Below are 20,588 nucleotides of genomic sequence, written 5' to 3'. Positions count from 1 at the left end.
CTTATCAGTCTGAGTAGATGAACAAATCTGCAGTCTCAGAAGCTAAACAGTATGGCACCAGTCCCATAACCTTCATATGTAGTTATTGAGCTTTCATTTTATTTCCATTTTATCATTTGGAGTCAAGCATGCGTCATCATGGACTTTTTGCATGTTTCTTGCTGCACTGTCTAGTGCTCCCTCACAAGTTAGCCACCTTTTAATTTTTAGTCAGATACTATAGAGCATTCATATTCTGTGCACTTGTAGTTTATTTAGATCTCATGATGCCAGCATCGATCAAGTCCTGTGTTTTTCTTGAATCCTTTATCTCAAAGAAAAACAAATCTGCAGTGGCAACACTTGCACTGCTCACTTTAAAATAAACTAAAAATGCACTGGAATAAAGAGTCTCAAGCTCAGTACAACAAACATTATTTAATTATTGAGACATTTCACCCCACATATTCAAAAGATGTCATTACAATAAACAGTGAGGCATACCCCAACACTTAAATATTGACAGAAATGTCACATAAAAAAGTCAGCAAACAATAAACTTGCAGAAAGACTTCTAACATTTGCTTAGAAAGTCTGAGTGCACATTCATTATATCTAAGACATCAGCTTTAAAATACTTATTTTGAAGTGCTTTTAATGCTGTCATTTAATAAAGGGGTTTTGATTGTATTTAAAAGCAGCTGACAGTGTGCCTTTTTTTTTTGCAAAAAATAAATAAAAAAAAAATTAAAAAAAAAGAGTTTTCCACTTATCTCCTCAATGGTTTAACAAAACACTATTTATCACAAAAAGAGACAAATAGTTTAACAGTTATGCTTTGCTGCATACATCTGGAAAGGGTATTTTTTGAGAGATTAACTCAAGTGATTGACAGTGGTCATGTTGTGCACACAGCATACCTTCTTTTATTACTGTGCCACATCCCAATGTTATCAACAATCTGAAAGCACTCTAAAATGATTCTTATGTAGTTAGAAGCATATCTAATTGGATGGGTGACAAAACCCACACTGCGTGAGTCATAGGCCTGTCTCAATGAGCATGAAAGTAAGCAGTGGGGTACCACGTGGTTCTGTGCTGGGACCTCTGCTGGTTAGCATATACTTCTGTGACCTCCAAATAAAAAAAACAGGAATGCTGGTTAACCAAGTGTACCAGTGAGTGTAAAGTGGGTGTTGCAAACAATACAAAGAGTACTTACACATATTAATGGCTGGTGCACTAAAAATGGGCTAAAACTTAATGCAAAAAAATATAATATTGTTGCTTTTGCCAAACAAGTCCTTCACACAACTTGGAGTACAGAAAATGCCCCCTCCAAAATGAAGATGTTGTGAGAGACCCTTCGAACACAGATAACTACCTGTCCTTTGCTCACAGTGTTGCAGCAGTGGTCAGGAAATCCTTCTGTCTAGCACCTGTATATTCTCCACTCATCAGGCCTATCATAGAATACAGTGTCCCCTTTGGAATGCATTTTACTAAACATATTAACCAGTTGGAGTGACACCATTGTTTCCTGACAAAAAAAAAGATCCTGGCCGTAAAGCACCTGAGCTATCAGTAGGGGTTGGAGGTCTTGAACGTGTATTTAGTATCCTGTAGGCTCCTTGCGGGTGATCTGTGGCTTGCCTTTCAACAGCCTTTTTATTTCTCTACGAATCAAATAATCCAGTGTCAATGACTTGAGGTGCACCTGCCTGAATTATATGAAGAGAGACACGATGCAGTAGGTATAAGCCTAAAATAAGTCAGCATTTTTCCTTCTGCAGGAATGATTCCACAATATGAGCAAAAAATATTTGAATTTAGTAACTGGCTTAGTTTTTGGTGTCATTCAAAGGGGATCCAGTGTTTGTCAGTCTGGGGGAATATGATCAACAGACCATGCTGCCTTGCCAGGAATGGCCTGCATATGTCCCCTCTGCTGTCTTGATTATGAGAAAAGACTTTGTCCACCACCATAGTGCCTTTTTTAGGCAATGCCAACCTGATAAACCTGTCAACATAATGAAACAAGCAAAGGAAAGTATGAAGGAGTTACTTTTCAATGCTAGGAGCCTGAACAAGAAACTCCACTCCCAACATCCCTTCCCACCTTGGAAGGCACCGACGTCTACAGAGTGACTAAGACGTGGTTTAAAATAGTGGAAATCACTCTGGCTGTGCAGGGCTATAATGCCGACCAGTTAGTGTGCAGGAGGGGAAAAAGGCGGAGGTGTTTCAAACTACATCCAGAAGAGACTCGGGTCAAGGCTGGTAAAGCAGCACAATGAACTAGAGCTTCTTCATGTCCAAATAACCATATGAAAGGTCTTGTACCATATATTAGCCAGCAGTAGAGCTCCCTGTATACCAAAACAAAGCCAAACCACCTAGCTACAGGAACTAGAATCACTTGGTATTAAGCCCAATACCATTTTCTATAGGTGATTTAAACTATCCAGCTATAGATTGGGAAACCTGCACCACCACTAGTGCACAAGCACAGAGATTCCTGGACTCAATACAAATGCCCTGGAACAAGTAGTCAGAGTACCCACTCGGGCAGTAACATCCTTACTAATATGGGAGCATCTTGCACCATCCCTGCATATCTTTATCACTTGTTAAGTTCTGAACATAAAGCAGTCTCCTTTGAAATAAAACTGAAATCAGAGATCCTTCCATCCAAGGTGCCATTAGAAATTTCTTTAAGACTAACTGCCTACTCCTAAGTGATACATTGGTAAGCTTCAAATCCCCACCAAACCCAGTTAACTGTACTGAATGTGCAGAAATGTGAACCTACTACACTATACCAGCATGTAAACAGCTGCATAGATGCAGCTGAACCCTATCGGAGCAAGTTCAGGGCAACCCCCAGAAACAAACCCACATGGTGGAACCATAATATCAACAAGCTTTGTAATAAAAGGAAGATAATTTTGACCAAAAGTAGAAGAGCAGTTCCCAGAATGTCAGAGCCCTTGTCACTGAGCTTTATAAAATCCACCAATGACAAGTCTGAGGCTTAAATAGCTACCCAAGCCAAGGACAGTGACAAGGCATTTTTATTTATGTTCATAATCTCAAAGCAGATCATAGCAATGCACTGAGCTGATTGTGAATGATATTACTTACACTGAGGCTGAAGATATAGCAACTCTACTGGCAGATAAATTTAACTCTAACTTTATTCCTGTCTCCCTTCTGTCTGTCCCTCAAGATATACCTGAAACTGGCACGCCTGCAGCTGTTACACAAGACCAAGTCCTAAAAGTGCTATCAAAATCTCAAAATATTGCATTGATGGGTCCTGAAAATATCTCTGGATTATCTTAAATAGCATGAAGCCCAATTTAGCCATACCCCTAACAACACTGTTCAGTCTCAAGCTCCATACAGGTTTTGTACCAAATGAATGGAGAACAGCTGCAGTTGCCCTGCATAAGAGAGGACTTTCCACATACCCAGGCAATTACAGACCCATACGTCTGATGAGCCTCATATGCAAAGCCATGGAAAGAATTATCATGGAATTAATCTGTCAGGGCATAGGGAACCTCCAAACACTGGACCCGTCTCAGTTTGGATTCATCAAGGGCAGGTCATGCTTACTCAACCTGGTGGATTTTTTTGAAAAAGTCACCAAAGCAGTACATGAAGGCAGAGTGGTACAGACCACATACCTTGACCTGGCAAAGCTTTTGACACAATTCCCCACTCAGGTATAGTAGAAAAGCTAAATAAACTGGGAATAAACCCCTATATCAATTGCTTATTTGCCAAATGGCTTAGAGATAGGGTGCAGATAATCAAAATAGGAGACATTGCCTCCACAAAGAGACCAGTCAGCAATGGAGACCCCCAGGATTATGTGCTGGGACCTGTCCTGTTTTGGCATCTACTTTTCTCAAGTAAAAGCCAATACCAAAAGCTATGAGCAATCATTGAATCCGCAAAAAAAATTAGCCATCCTGCAGGAACATTTCTCCCAAATAAACAGCTGGTGCCAAAATCATGGACTGAAACTAAATGCCAAAAAATGCGTTACTACCACACTAACAGTGCACCCCTAAGAGTTGGCCAAGTTGTTTGGGATTTGGAAACTATTTGAATAGTGACCTGATTTTTGACCAACATGTGTCTACTGCTGTAAGAATGTCCTTCTATTTTGAACAGCTTATAAAAGAGAGATTATGTCTAGATCTAGGGATGTCATTGTCCCTCTTTAATCAGCCCTCATAAGGCCAGTCATTGAATATATGCCCGTTTTGGCATGTATCTGTCCAGACACATGCTACAACTGGAATGTCCACAGAGCTACTTTGCTAAAAGGATACAATGTCTGAATAGCCTGAATAATGTGTCCTACGTGGACTGACTCAAAGCTCTGTCACTATACTCAGTATCCTGCAGACTGCTAAGAGATGACCTGTGTCTAACATACAAGGAATCCTCTGACCCATTCATGATGGATTTACTGCACATCAGCAAGTCAGATGGCATCAGAAATACTTGGTTTAGGAAGCTAAACCTGAAATGCAACATCAGTAGAACAGTTTGGACTGGCAGGTATATCTCACAGAGGATACTGCTGCTGTGGAATTGATTCCCCATCCACATAAAACAGATTTTATCCCTGTCTGCATTCAAGTGCAAATTAGATCTGTGGATGGGAAATATAGTGTGTGTGTGTGTGTGTGTGTGTGTGTGTGTGTGTGTGTGTGTGTGTGTGTGTGTGTGTGTATATATGGTATATATATATATATATATATATATATATATATATATATATATATATATGTTTATATATATATATATATTTTTTTTTTAAACAAGAAACATCTTTATTAAACTATCACTTATGACATAAGCAATCATACATCTATGTAAATGAAAACAAACCATATTGGCATAACCCTGGCTGCAAGTATTTTACATCACAAACCATATTGACATCATCCTAGTTGCAAACATTATACCTCACTTATAATCTACCCAATCATTGTCAGTCAAACATTACATAGCTCTTTCAAACCCTGCCTTCCTTTAAACCTAATTTCTCCTCTGTATATACTGTTCACACAGTTCCCCTTTTTTCCAGTGTAATTTGCTCCTACCCTTTTCTAAAGATCCCAGTTCCAGTTGTTTATCTCTGTTACTATAGTCACTACTTCTAGTGCAGTTGGTTTAGACTTTGATTTTCATTTTCTAGTATTTGTTTTTTTTTGGCAGCCAGCATTATTAGACTCAGCAAGGCCTTGCCATGTAGGCAATTCCAATTCTGTATCATAGCTCAGAAAAATAATTTCCATAGTTGCACCAGTTTGCTCACCCAGCAACAGATTAGTCTGCAGGGAATCTTTACTGCCAACTCATTACACTTGCAGGAAATATGTTCCCAGTTGCCTCTTAATTCTCTATCACACATCCAACATTTACTGTCTACCTCAGGAAATATGTAGAAATTTCCAAGCAAAAATCCTTAGTCTTCTAGATTTTGTTGTATATTAAGGAGGCATGCATATATCCCCATTGTTTCTTTGTGAATTGCTTATCCAGTCTCTCTTCCCAATCCTTCCTAACCTACTTTGATTGATTGTTATAGTTACCATGCAATATTTTATATGCTGTACTAATTATTCCTTTTTTATAGACAACTTCTGTTCCTGATTCTACTAAAAGCTCTACCAGTGCTGGTCTTTCATTTAGGACCCCCTATTTATTTTTCTTTGCCTGTACTCTGATTTCAGTCCTTGACAAGGAGGGTGATCTCTAACCTGCAGTCCAAATAAATTATTGGTGTCTTCCCAGTCTTATTACCTTTCCCTCTCTAGTTATTTGTTCCCAATACTTTGGTTCCTTTGCCAGTTTTCTCAAATAAATTTCAGCCCCCTCTTGCCTTTCGTCTGTATCCCTAATTGCAGTCATCCCTTTCGGCCTCTCCTTTCTCCATGCCTGTGTTGGCTTAGTTCTTGGAAAAGTTTCCTCTACTTTATGAATATTGTATTCTGTATGGTTATTGTTATTCTCATTAAAGATTTGCATCCAAAATCCCAACCCCTCCTTGTTTCTTGAGCCCCCCCCATTTCGTCATCATCCCTTTCCACTTTGAATTATAAATCTGTGCTTGTGCTATGTATAGGAGCCTTAACTGTTTAGCTCTGACATACCCCTTCAAGTCAGGTAATCCTAGTCCACCTTGTTCTATTGGAAGAATCAGCTTATCCTACTTGACTCTTGCTGTTTTCTCCTCCCAGATAAAATCCTTGAGCTCTTCATTAATTGTAATCCACAACTTCTCCTCTGGTTGATAAAAATATGCCTGACTTGTGTATAAGACTAAAGAGACTAAAACACCTTAAGTGCTTGTATCTTACTATCCATATCAATACAGCAGAGCTTCCAATGTCTAACTTTGTGTGTTATCTTTTGTTTAATCTCTTCCCATATATCCTTATCTGCCACACCAGTATCATTTTTAATCCATACTCCTAAGTACTTCATTTTATAATATGGATATTGCTGAACCAGTTCATGTGTTGATACATAATTTAGCACTATTGCCTTTGTTTTAGCCTCATTAATTTTGTAAACTGAAAAGATTTGAAACTGTCTCAAAAAATATTCCACAACAATGTAATGTCCTTTTTTCAGATATAAAATACTATTATCTGCAAATAGAGACAGCTTTTCTTGACTACCATAACAATTATATCCTTGAATTTCTCAGTCCCTTAGTTTATTTGCCAAGAGTTCTAAATATAATGCAAATAACAAAGGGGAAAGAGAACACCCCTGCCTGGTTCCTCTGCTCAAGCAGAAATTATTAGAGAGGTCCCTGTCCACTTTAATATTTGTCTCCAGTCCCTCGTATATCCTCCTAATCAACCTTATCATTTTATCAGGTAATGCAAATGCTTCCATTGTCCTGTTCATAAAGTCCCAGCTTACTCTGTCAAATGCTTTGCATCAAGACCCACCAACAACAGTGGTATTTTCTTACATTATGCTTCACTCTGGATCACCAGTGTTCTGTTAATGTTGTCAAATGTTTGCCTCCAACAAAACCACATTGATCCATATCAATCAATTTTGGCATAATGTTTTACCATTGTTTTAGCCATTATAGACATGAACACTTTATAGTCATGGTCTAGTATTGTAATGGGCCTGTATGAAGCTGGTTCTGATGGATCTTTACCCTCTTTAGGTATTACAGCTGCCATTGCTTTCTTCCAGGATGTTAGTACCTTTTCTTCTCTTAAAATACTGTTAAACAAAACCTTCCTGTTCTTTATCACTTTTTCCCCTCCTAGCTTCCAAACTTCCACAGGAATACCATCTATTCCTGGGGACTTTCCTCTAGATTGATTATACATCACCATTTTATGTCAACTCCTCCTGTCCTAACTGAAATGAATTGAGCCTCATCTGCCTCTAACCTTGTCATATTTAATTATTCCATAAACATTTCCATTTGTGCTTTTTCTTGATTTCCATATTTCTCTGTTTTATACAGACTTTCACAGAATTTCAAAAATATTTCTAATGCCTGTACAGGATCTCTTGTTAACATCCTTGTTATCGGCTCCCTAAGATTTGTGATGGCCCATTCTACTTTTTTTGCCTGAGTCTTTGTGCTAACAGTTTTCTGCTCTAGAGTTATTATAAAAAAAAGCCCCCCCCCCCCCCACACACACACACAATCACTAACCTACCCTCTCATTAACCCCCTACTGTAGCCTCCAGGGCAGACACACACTCACACATACACTCCCACATGCAGACCCAAACACACACACAGACACACACACTGCCAACATTACCTGACCACTTAACTCTCTGGCACTTATCTCTACTGCGGTGGGTGAATACTAGCTTCTGGCTCTGTTCATTACCACCAACTGCCAGTAGCAGCCATGCTAATTTATACAGGCAGTTCCAAGGGAGACCACATGGATAATTAGCTTATGCATCTCCCTCATAATGTTTCATTGTCAGTTAGCACAGCTGCAGAGCATCCCTCTCAAGTTTACTTCCTTAACAGGCGCATTCCAGATTTTGGGTCTTAAAAAATTCCATGTCCCTTGATGCTCCACATTGAAATGGTCTGTCACGCATTCAGTGTTAAGGATTTTTAACTGCTATCAATGGTAAAAAGAACGGAGTCATATTAATTCATCAAAAAAATGGTTCATAAGTATAAAGTTGCACGTTAACCATCCTGTGCACTTCCTAGGTGAAGTTATAAGTGTTGCACATTTTGTCCATTTGTTCCGCATACTAATAGGCAGTGCTCCTCATTTTGGAGATAGAAAGCTGAGAGCTGTGCTGCAGAGATGGTCCTCCATGGTGTTGCATGTCTTCATCTTCATGTTGCAGCACTATGGTAAGGCTGTCTCTGAATCCGTAATGGTTACTGTGAAATGTATACCTCGTGTTCGGAATTGGGCCCTATATGTCAAAGAAAGTACACTGACAAAGTTAAGACTGTTTTTTTTACTCTCCTTTCTGCTGTTATGATACCAGGGTTCTGTAATGTGTCAGTCTGCATTTATGTTCACAGATCTGTTCTTAGATGCTCCAGCAAGACAACATGTCATTTGCAAACATAACCCCTTTCTGAAACCAGTTCATTGAAAAGTAATAACTCAGAACTGAACTTACCTCATCCCTTGTAATATAATTTGAATGCTTTTAAAGTAAGCACTATTTGTGTGTAAGTAACTACTAGAAAAAAAGTAATTTTTCTAAACACTGTTAAAACCAAAGTTTTGGAATTAATGTCACTATGCAAACTGTTAGTGTTAATAGTTGAAATGTCTGAAAAAGAGAGAGAGAGGAAGATAACAGTAGTATTCAAGAACTGAATGAAATCTTCAGATGCTGTCATGGATCTTGAGCAGTCCAAGATGACAGCTGTATGGCTGTCTCATCTCTCATCAGATTTATATGTTATTCCTACCTCTGGACTCTTAGTATGCTTATGCTTCTTGCGTTATGGTTATCCCGTGTCTGGATTGTCCGTAATCAGTACCAAATCCGTGGCACTCACTATTTTCATCAGTTTGCCTTGCCTTGCCATTTGGCATTCTTACACACTTTGGCTCATACATTTGGAATTAATGCAGTCCTGTAGCAGACCTGCTTTTTGCACCATGTGAATGGTCTACTATATGGTTTGGAGGTACAGTCAACTGTGCAAACATCTCATCATCCTAATGTAAGAATTTTGGGGGAAAAAAAACAAAAATAATGGGGAGACAAAGGCTGAAAATCAGGGACAAATTTACTATTGTTTTTATCAACTTACAAAGTTGCTAGAATAGCAGGTTTTGCATCGTGATACATTTTAAAGGATATGAAGTCTGAAACTCAAATGCTTTTCTTTGTGTACTCACTTCAGTCCTCAACAATTTGCCAGAAAACCACAAATTTTATAAAGAACAGACCAAAAATAAAAAGCAAAAATCTGGACACTGTGTGAAATTCTGGGCAGTTGAAAGGTATGGAGCTGTAATATGAAGAGCTGCATGAAACTGGATTACTTCACACAGAATGTAGTCATACAGCTTTTAGTCTAAATGTTGTGTAGTTTGGACCTCTAATCCTGATATCTACTGCCTTTATCCTCCCATGATGAGTTTGAACTGAGAAGACCATACCACTCAACTGTCCAGATTTCCGCCTCATATTTTTGGTTTCTTCCTCATAAAATTTGTTTTTCTGGTAAATCATGGAGGATTAAAGTCACCAAATAATGATATATGTTTGAAATTTAGACTTCATATCATTCAGAAAATGTATGCTAGCTTAAATCCTGCTATTCTAGGAACTTTCTAAGTTTATTAGAGTGATATTTAAAATCTGTCCCTATTTTGGGCCTTTGTCGCCCCCATTATTTTGCACTTTGTCCATATTTATTTGCACTAAGAGATTGAGAGGCATGGTGAAGATCATGGTTCATGTTATGGCTGTGTCACTATTTGTTGCTCTTGTAGGCAAGAATGTGGCTGGTTCTGTGGACTGACAGTGTTATGGAGGACTTTTCAAACTTCCCTTGTAACAGGAAAGTTTTTTTGGGATTGTTATAAGTTTGGTCTTCATTGGCCAGGAGTGTTGAAGGCACATTGCTAGCCTGATGTTTGAGACTTTGGTTCAGTATACAGGTGTTCAGTGAAGCAATATTCAGTTAAAATTAAGATTCAATGTTGTAGTGTATTTCTGTGTAGTCAGAGCTCATTTATTTGGAATAATCTTTCATACATTATATTCCTTTATGCTAATTTTGTTGTATTCTAATACTCCACTGCATCATTAGTATAGTATTTAGGGAGTAAGCACTTAAATAAAAGTTTAAGCTGGCCAAACAAAAAAAAATACAATTTCAGGGTAGAAGGCATAAAATGCCACATGCTGCCAAAAGAAGGCAACCTTCAACTGGGAGTCAAAAGAATTCTCCCAGGCCCTGGAAGATCCTGCAGCCTTATTCACAGTCCTCTACCGCTAATAAGTCAGATTGCCTCTATAGGATCTGTTGTTCCCATACACACTTCTAGATAAAGCCTGTGGCAGATTCAACAGTGGTGGCTCTGGTTTCTGGTAAGAGATCAGATAAGGCTAAAGCCAGGATCTGTACTCCAAGTGACAGTGAGAGTGAGAGTAGTATGCATGAACACTTCAGCTACCCTGACCTTTGGGGTCGTCAACTGCCAGTCTCACATGTTCAAGTTTAAGGTGTCCCTAGAGCTGCTTAGTCAGAAGGCAGAGGGGAATTCAAGATAAGGGCCATAGAAAGATTATTCTGTATTGATTTAACCTCAGTTCTCAGGTTGTCAGGGATTCCTCACATTACTATGATACAGTAGGTGCATCATTCAGTGTATCTGTTAGGAGGTCAGGGGTTAGAAGACATGCCTTTCTGAGGAGGCAGCCCCTTCCAGAGCATGTTAAGTTGAACTTCCTGGATGCCCTACTGGATAACAAGCTCCTGTCTGGATCCCCAGCAGAGCAAATGTTCAAAAAATGTAGGAAAAGGGAAATACTGTGCAATCAGTCAAGGACCTCTTTCAGTCCCCAATGACACAGTATATCAGGAGTTACCCTAGCAAAACTCAAGCATTCCTCAACATGGCTAGAATAAAGCACAATAAGGGAAGAAGAGAAAATATGGAAAAAAAGATGAAAATTATTCAAGCATGGGGCAGCCAGAGAGAACAGCTATGACTCTTCTCATCATCGGGAGATGGGCCTAGTTTTTGTGGAGGCTTGTGTCTGAGCACATGTTCAAGGACATCTTGGTTTAGCCAAAACCATTAGGCATTTCAGTGAGAGAGGATTGTTTAAGGTTATTGGCTGACTGGAGTCACCTGGACTACAGCTTAGAGTAAGCACTTCATTGGTTCTTTTGAGCTTTTTTTTTTAAAATTGTCTCAGGTTTCAGCTTTCTGTTACCTAAGAAATTAAGTCTGTGAGTGTTTCTGCCATTTCACACTGAGCTAATCGAAGGAAGGACACTGAGCAAACTCGGATCTATAATATATAACATTAAGTATCCTGTTTTTTTGCTTATTTTTTTTGTGTTATTTATAGCACTTTGTCTACTGCATACTTTTCTAGCTAGTTTCATTGTGTGTGAGGTATTAACTGGAAATTGTCCACTTTTATTAAGCATCTGTTTGGGTTGTTTGATTCTGATCTCCTTCGAAGGAGAGTGTCATATAACTTGTTTGCAGCTAAAAGCTTTCTCTAGAGGCTCCTTTATCTGTTTAAAACTTTCATTTAAAGGCTCACTGCTGCTTTTCTGCTGTGAGAAACATTTCTGCAGTTTGTTTCTCACCCTCCCTCCCTATTTGTATGTTGTTGTTATAGTTGGTGGCTTTGCAATTGCCCGCCCCTACTGTAAATTTAATCTGGGGCACTCCTTGTTATTGTTAGTGTTATTACCTAATACAGGGAGAACGTTTGAGAAGGCCAACCCACATAGTTTCTGCTCCTCCTTTCTCTCTCTTTCCACTTAAAAAAAGATATATTTTCCAAGCTTGTTTCCTGCCTTTCCTGTGGGTAGTCTAGTCTGGATACAGATTTGCTGTGCCCAGGACTGTTTGTAGGCTTCTGAGCCCCCAAGCCTTTCTGTGTTGGAGGGAAGCCTTCTAGCTTAATTTTGTTTCTTAGAACTAGCCAGTTTTTTAGTTTCAGCACTCAAATCTGTTTCTTTGAGCTCAGCACTTGTTCAGAACTCATTGTAAGTACTAAATATTCTACAAATTACTACAGCACTCAACTTTCCTCACTTGTCTAGAGGAAAACCGTTTCTAGTACTTAACAAATAAGCACCTATCCAGGCATGTCTAAGGGTCAACTCCCAGTGTTTTCTCCTGTCTACCTGATGAATCTGGGCATCTTGGGGCAATGCAGCAATTGCCTCATGTACACAGACAACCCTCTCCTCCTACCAACCAATACTACAACCTGTGAGAGATGCACTTATATAGCCAAACTAGAAGCAAAACTCTCTTCACCCAAGACTGCACTAGACAGTCAAGAGGAGAAGGTAAACACTTGCACCACACCATACTTATCACATAGTCCCTCAAAACCTACACCACCAAAACACACACATAGAAACACAAAACACACACCTACATTCACGGAGGCTCTCAGTAAAAACCTGCCCAAGCAACAGGGACCTCCAAAGCAGAAACACAAGCAACCGCCACCCCCCAACACAACCCAGATGACACATAGCCCACAAACTCAGTGTACCACTCAACCACAGCCCATAAGGCATAACAACGTACCCAACACTCTAGTCATAGGTGACTCTATAGTCAGGCACACTGATGTTCCACTCACCAGGCTAAACAAGGAGAAAGTTACTGTCAGCTGCCTGTCGGGTGCCAGGATCCGCCATATAATGCATGCACTCAGGTCACTCCACAACAAGTACAAATATGACTCTCTCATTGTCCATGTTGGTGTGAATGATCTGAGACGTACCTCCCTGGACTACATGAAAAGGGACATGGAGGAGCTGTCCGATCTTGTATCCCAGGCAGGTATGACCCTAGCCCTGAGTAGCATCCTGCCATCACCCAGAATAATACCACAGTACAAGGACAAAATGATTGACTTCAACAATTGGCTAAGCTTCTGGTGTCATTCTGAGGGGATCCAGTATCTGTCTGCCTGGGATGACATGATCGACAAACCACGATGCTTTGCCAGAGATGGCCTGCACCTGTCGCCCCTGGGATACCGGATACTAGCTAAGGCTCTAGCCACCCCTATAGTGCCTTTTTTTAGGCAAGGTTGAAATGACAAATTCACTACTTTAACAGGTACAAGCAGGCAGAATCTGAGGGTATTGCTACTCAATGCTAGAAGTCTAAACCTCAAAATGCACTCACTCGAGGTATTCCTTAAAATGGAGAACATTGACATTTGTGCAGTGACAGAGACCTGGTTCAAGGCTTCAGAGAGTACCCCTGCATTACCAGGCTGTAATTCATACCACACCTTTCGGCCACCTAACCTGGACTGAAACACTAAAGGTGGAAGTGTGTCCATATTCATTAAGGATATCCACACCTCCAGGCTAGTTGCTCAGCATAATGCATCCGAGATTATCCAAGTACAACTAACTCTGGGCAAGACCGCAATCCAAATTGTAGCTTGTTACAGATCCCCCACCATGCCCCAGGAGTCCCACTCCTCGTTTCTTGATACACTGGAAAATATTAGGGTACAACTAACACTCTAATAATGGGCGATTTCAACTACCCCACCATTAACTGTGAAAACTACTCATGTATCAACTCTTGTGCTCAACGTTTTCTGGAATTCATAAATTCCAATGCCTTGGATCAACTTATCCACACCCCACCAGGGGCAGCAATATCCTAGACCTGGTTATTACCAACATGGGCAACCGATGCTCCACACCAGAGGTCAATTCCTCGTTGGTCAGATCCGACCACAAGCTAATCACCCTAGACATCCACATCCGGCCCCCACCCCCCATTAGGGAAACCACCGTAAAAGATTTCTCCAAAGCCAACTTCACGCTTCTTAAGACAGAAGTGGCAAACTTCACAACGCCCATGCTGACGGACAATAGAGGTATGACTGCTGAATCCTACACAAATGCACTTTATAAGCACTTACACGAGTGCATGGCTCATGCAATCCCTAACAGAACCAAGATGCTATCCTCCAAAAAAGGAAGCCAATGTGGAGGTCCCCTGCCATAAACAAACTCTACAACAGAAGAAAGAAACTGTTGCAAAAAGAGTAAAATCCCATGATTGGAGGAACTCTCTGGCCAGGCTCAGTAAGAAGCTGAGATCCCTCATAAAATCCTCCAAAGCTAGTTACGAAAACAAAATCTCCACTGATTCTAAAGACAACCACAAAGCATTCTATAGCTATGTCAAGAATCTCAATGGCAACACTCCGATCTGCTCTGAGTTACAACACAATGGCACTAAATATACAGAACCAACTGATATTGCCAACATCCTGGCAGATAGGTTCAGTGCTAACTTTACTTCCCTCTCATCCCCTAAAGGGCCCATCTCTATACCAGAAGAATGCAAAGTTCCTGTAATCACAGCTACACAAGTAAAAAACACACTCTCCAAAGACAAGAACACAGCATCCATGGGACCTGACAACATCCCAGGCTGCGTTCTACATGAACAGCAGAATGAACTGGCACCCCACCTAAGTACCATGTTCAGTCATAGCCTCACCTCAGGCTATGTGCCCACTGAATGGTGCACAGCGACGGTTATCCCACTCCACAAAGGGGGAGCCACCACAGACCCCGGAAACTACCTCCCCATTAGCCTGACGAGCCTGGTCTGCAAGGCTATGGAACATATCATCATGGAACGTATAAACAATGACATTGGTAATCTCCAAACCCTGGACCCCACCCAATTCGGGTTTGTAAAAGGCAGATCATGTCTCCTAAACCTGATAGACTTCTTTGAAGCGGTCACCAAAGCTGCAGATGAAGGTAAGGTGGTTCACACAGCCTATCTAGATCTCGCCAAGGCTTTCGACACCATCCCCCACCCTGGAATTATAGATAAACTCACTAAACTAGGTATAAATCCCTATGTCACAAGATGGGTTGCCAACTGGCTCACTGACAGAACCCACACTGTGAAAGTAGCAGACTCCAAATCCAACTTTAGACCAGTGATAAGTGGAGTACCACAGGGTTCAGTCCTGTGTCCTCTCCTGTTTGGTATCTACTTCTCTGTAGTACAGGCTAACACAGAAGGTCTTTGGCTAACGAAGTTCGCAGATGACTGCAAACTAGGAGCTATAATCAAAACTCCAAAATATGTGGACATCCTACAAAAGGGCCTCGGTGAGACAGATGCCTGGTGTCAAAGCCATGGCCTCAAGCTCAATGCCAAAAAGTGCATTGTCATCCGTTTTGGTAAAAACCTCTGTACCCATGAACTACCACATAGGCAGTAGTCTACTTAACACCGAAAGTGTGATGAGACCTTGGGACACAGGTGGACAGTAGTCTCTCCTTTGATAATCACATCGCCACAGTAGTTAGGAAATCCTTCTACGTGGCACACCCCATCACAAAAGGTTTTTCATCCTGGAAAAAAGAGGTCATTGTTCCCCTCTACTCGTCAGTCATTTGACCCATTATAGAGTACAATGCCCCTTTTGGTATGTACCTCACAAGACATCTACAACAACTGGAAAGGCTGCAGAAATACCTCACAAAGAGGATTACCGGCCTCAAACAGATGCCCTATGCAGACCATCTCAAAAAACTGCAGCTTTACTCGGTCGCATATCACCTACTCAGAGAGGCAATCTCTGCCTAACATACAAAGCTATGTCAAACCCAGAGCTGTTGGACATGCTCCACTTAAAGAAATCCCAATCTAGGGACTTAAACCTTGTCACCACAATAAACAGAACATGCCAGAGGGATAGATTCCTGTCCCAGAGACTTCCCATACTCTGGAATAAACTACCTATCTATATCAAACAAAGCTCCTCATTAGCACTCTTCAAGAAAAATCTTGATGATTGGATGTGAGATAGGAAATTCAACCCGGGGATCACTTCTGTGGCTCTGCTCGACAGGGGCACAGGAAAATAATTTTCTTGGGTTGGTAAAGCCAGGGTACCTTTTGGCTTGGCTTATATAGGCCCTAGGGCTAATAGCCCAGTACCTACCTATGAACCTATCTCTTGGCCACCACCCATACACACACACAAAATCCCACATGATCTCTTCCCTGCTTTCCTTCGTCTTATTCCAGTCAAAGACAAAATATAAGATATACTGACCTTCGTTGCAGATCAGTAGCAAGCTATTACCCGGGACAAATCGCTCTTGTGGGTCATAAAATAAGAACTATAGCCTAATGTTTCAAAACAGTCCAGATACTTAGGCATTCCAGCCAAACCAAGAGACCAACAACATCTCTTGCTCCAACAGGTAGAAATAATCTTGATGCAGAAAAATAAAAAGAACAAGATTTTACTCAAGACTGCTTCTAGTTCCAAGAAAAGAAGTGTCTTGGAGACCCTTACTCTAACTGGGGAGACTGAACAAAGTGTCTGGTGATCTCAAAATTCAGAATTTTAGTTCTGGAGGTCCTCTTATTTCTGGTACTTCTCAGGACACTCATGGTGATGTTGGATCTCAAGGATGCCTACCTACATATCCCCATAGCAAAGAGGGGGCAGGCAATTCCCAAGGTATGAGGCAAGAGCTCACATTCTCAATTCCTATTATTACCATTTGGCCTATCTACCACACCAAGAGTTTTCACAAAATGCCTGGACCCAGTTGTTGACTATTACAGGATATAGGGTAGCCACATAGGTCCATACCTGGACAACTCCTTGGTCTTGGGCCCCACTCCTGTCAGAGAGTCATATATGGCCATAGATCACAGTGACATGTTTCAAGAGGGTAGAGCTGCCTTTGAATCTCAAGTCCTGTCTACTTCCACCAGGACAAATAACCTTCATGGTGGCAGTCCTGGATTCGGACTAGCAGAAAATATTCCTGCACCCAAACAAGATCCTGTTCCTCTCTTAATATTTCAGCACAGTAACCAATACCAGCAGCATTTTAGCCAGCGAACTCCTCAAAATGCTGATACATGACTTCCTGCATACTGATGGTACTACTGGAGAGATACATATGCAAATTTGCAATGGCATCTTAGAAGTAAGAGGCGCCAGCATATGTCCTCCACCAGACTGGCATTCCCTACTCCCTTGTATAAGGAAGGAAAGTGTTTGGTGGATAGAGCTTATCCTCTTGAATCAGAGAGTGTCCTTCAGACTTGAACCTCAGTCTCCTATTCTGACCACAGACTCCTCAGACTTTACTTTGGTATCCTGTGTAGGGGACCAGAAAGGTCAAGGAACTTGGGGCAAGACCTTCAAGAGAAACCACATGAACTTAAAGAAAATATGTCAGTCATCCTAGCCATCAGAACATTCAAGAGCATTTGTCAGGGGACCCCACTTAGCAAGACATGTAATAACACAGTAATGTAATACATAAAAAAAAAAAAACAAGGAGGAACCCATTTCTCCTTCTTGTGCGGGTTTACTTTGCATGTTCAGGAATTGTCCTAGGAGATAGGGATGACAGCTGTGCCCAATACATCCCGTCTCAGACAGCAGCTTGGCAAACCACTTAAACAGAACAACACAAGATCCCAATAAATGGATGCTAAACAGGGAAGTATTCTTGGAGCTAGTCCAAAAGTGGGGTGTGCTAGAGACAGACATTTTTGCTTCTCCAGAAAACAGACAGCTGAGGAAATATTGAACCAGAAATCTCAAGAAAAAGGTCTGGGCAACAGGTGCCTTGTCCAGCTAATGGAGTTTCCCTCCCATTCCCCTAATTCCCCAAGGTTTTACAAATGATCATGAGGAAGGGCCAAAAATTATTTTGATAGCATTGTTTTAGCCAAGGCAGCATCAGTTCTCCCTCCTTCAGAAGATTTCAAAACAAGTTGCCAACTGTATTCATTTTTGTGACCTTCATCATAGAAAGCAAATTCCTGAAAAGGTGAGAGCTCACTCCACTAGAGCCTTGGCTGCCCCTGTAGCTTTCCTTGCTGGGCGATGACTGCCTGGGCCATCTGATTATCTGTCCATGCATTTACCAAACATTGCAGCTTAGGGACCATGACTAGGATTGGGTTTGCCACAGCCATTCTGTAGGGTCTTTTGTCCCTTGCTCCCTGTGCAGGCCAGCCGCCCTCTCATATATAAGCTCTGGGAGACATCTCCAAGAGCCAGTACTGCAACAAAGAATTACAAAACAATAGTACAGTTGTGTAAGGAACTTAATGCACTTCTATATATTTGAGTGTATTCACTGTTGCAATACCAGATCCCTCCCTCCATCCCTCTCTCTGTTTCATGTTACCCTGGGGTTTGCGTGGGTACCCACTACATTACCTCCTCCATTCTTCCTTTCATCAGAAGCCTCCCTCCTTGCACATGTGTTACTGAGATGGGTCATTCTTACATAGGCCATGGTTTGGATTGCACGCAATTGTGACTATATTAGTGGGGCAGTAAAGGCCAGAAGATAGCACCAGACAGCAGCACTTTATACCATTAACATCCTGATGTAAGCAGGGGAGCAAGTCCACCAGGCCATGAGGGAGAAGGTGAAAACTCTGATATTCGGGCTGGCCTTTGGGATGCTGTTGACAGGAATCCCAAGAATCAGTACAACAACAGTCAGTTTACTCAAACATCTATAACCGTATTGAATTATAACACAAGTGTACTTCTTTTCAGTCTCTCTTGAACTCAGCAGAAGTCATTGCTTTAATTTCATTGCACTTTTAATTTTAGCATGAGTCCTTTTCTTCATTTTAGGCAGTGGTTTAAGAGAAATTATCTTTCTTTTTTTTTCTTTCATTTATCTTTTGCATGCATTCATGCCCTGTCTGTTGTATGATAGAATGAAAAAGAGACTCCACAATTAGTGTTGCTTCTCACATGACAGCTTGGTGTAGCCTTTGTCTGTTTATCTTAACAGTAAGTTTAGTGTATCTGTGTTTGCATTCTTGACTGCTGTCTCCTAGAATGATTTTGTTTAATAGTTACTCAGGACACACAGTTTGAGACTTAGAACGTCAGCACTGAATATTATAAAGACTGCTGTAACAGCAGATGCAAATTATTTTCAGGACATATTAATATCACCTCATGAGTTAAGATGTGGAAGTGATTTAACATCTGAGTGGTTCAGGTGAATGGTTGCCTTGGTTACCCGAGGAAGCATGAAATTGCCCCAGGAGCTATTTCACAGCCTTCAGAAATGTACAGAGTAGTAGAGACTGAACAACATAGCTCAGTAGTACATGGGTGAGTGGTTGTGTATGTCATAGTGATGTAGCTATTGGATGTGAATGTGAATTTAGGCATTGTGTTTCTTATAAAGTTCATCAGTGTTTCTGTAGAAGAAATGCAAATGCCTGAGACAATGAGACAGCTATGAGGAGAAGAAATCCTTCTGTGCTTAAGACTGAGCTCCTGGTCACCCACTGGGTTTTACTTAGGAAATGAATGCTGATTTTATAGCAAAAGAGGAGTATTAGTAGACAGAGATGTTGTGTAATTGAGGTCCTTACATGAGTATTGTTGAGGAAACCTGTGTACCTTTAGTGGGCAGTGTAACCACAGAGAGAAATCTCTGATTGTGCTTAAACTAATTTAGGTTCAGTCGGTGGCACAAGTGTGTGTGCGTGGGGTGGGGTGGGGGGCTAGGGAGGGATCTAAGTGAGCATCTGATGCCAGCTTCACCATCCTGGTAGGAGTTAAGTACCCATCTCAGTACCCTCAAGGATAAGGTCTGAACATGTTGTCCTTATGTATAGACACTAAAAGAAGAGTGCTGAGTGTCTGGGTTGTACCGAAGACTGAAACTGTACTGGTAGTCATTGCAGAAGGCAGTGAGTCATGCTTGGTGACCAGCAGGAAGATGGGCATAAGAGCATAAAAAATCTATTTCCCTCTTTAGAATCATGGCCTATATCCCCCTCTCACCTTTTCCTCTCGTTTGATACCTAGAGATAAGTAAAGAATGGGCTTGTCGGGGGGAGTAAGACATGATGTCTGAATGTGATACAGGCCAGAAACAGAATAAACAACGAGTTGCCATTATGCGAAGAGCTTTTGTGATTTTTAATGCTAGATTTTACATAGTTGACATAATAGATATTTTACTGCAACAGTGTTGGTGTAAGTACAGACAGACAGCTTAGGAGCTTATGAAAACCACAGTTAAAAGTCTAGATCGTTGCTAATCAAGTGTTACTTTTAGTGCACATTTCCATTCCATGGTTTATCTTAGAAACTAACTTTTTTCCATTCTGTTTGATGCTTCTAGGATGTGCTTTGGAAGGTGAGACTTATGTGGATGGAGCTGAAACTGAGATGGAGTGCAACAGATGTGTGTGTGCCTGTGGAAATTGGGTCTGCACTGCAATGTCCTGTATTGGTAAGTTTAATGAAGTAGAAAAAATTCAACTTGGAGTAGATCTGTTTTCACATGTAGGAAAGTTCAT

General features: G+C 40.9%; 1 protein-coding gene across 1 annotated transcript in view; it reads left to right on the top strand.

Annotated features, from left to right (window-relative positions):
• FSTL1 (follistatin like 1) overlaps positions 1-20,588 on the top strand; it is a 667,434-nt gene that overhangs the window by 537,452 nt on the left and 109,394 nt on the right. Inside the window, exon 9 of the mRNA XM_044071507.1 lies at positions 20,411-20,521. Within this exon, the coding sequence (XP_043927442.1) occupies positions 20,411-20,521 (111 nt within the window). The remainder of the gene's footprint in view (positions 1-20,410; positions 20,522-20,588) is intronic.

This window comes from Protopterus annectens, chromosome 5.part0 (assembly GCF_019279795.1).
Source record: "Protopterus annectens isolate FY-2018-M chromosome 5.part0, PAN1.0, whole genome shotgun sequence".
Lineage (NCBI taxonomy): Eukaryota > Metazoa > Chordata > Ceratodontiformes > Protopteridae > Protopterus > Protopterus annectens.
This window is presented reverse-complemented; position numbering and strand designations above follow the sequence as displayed.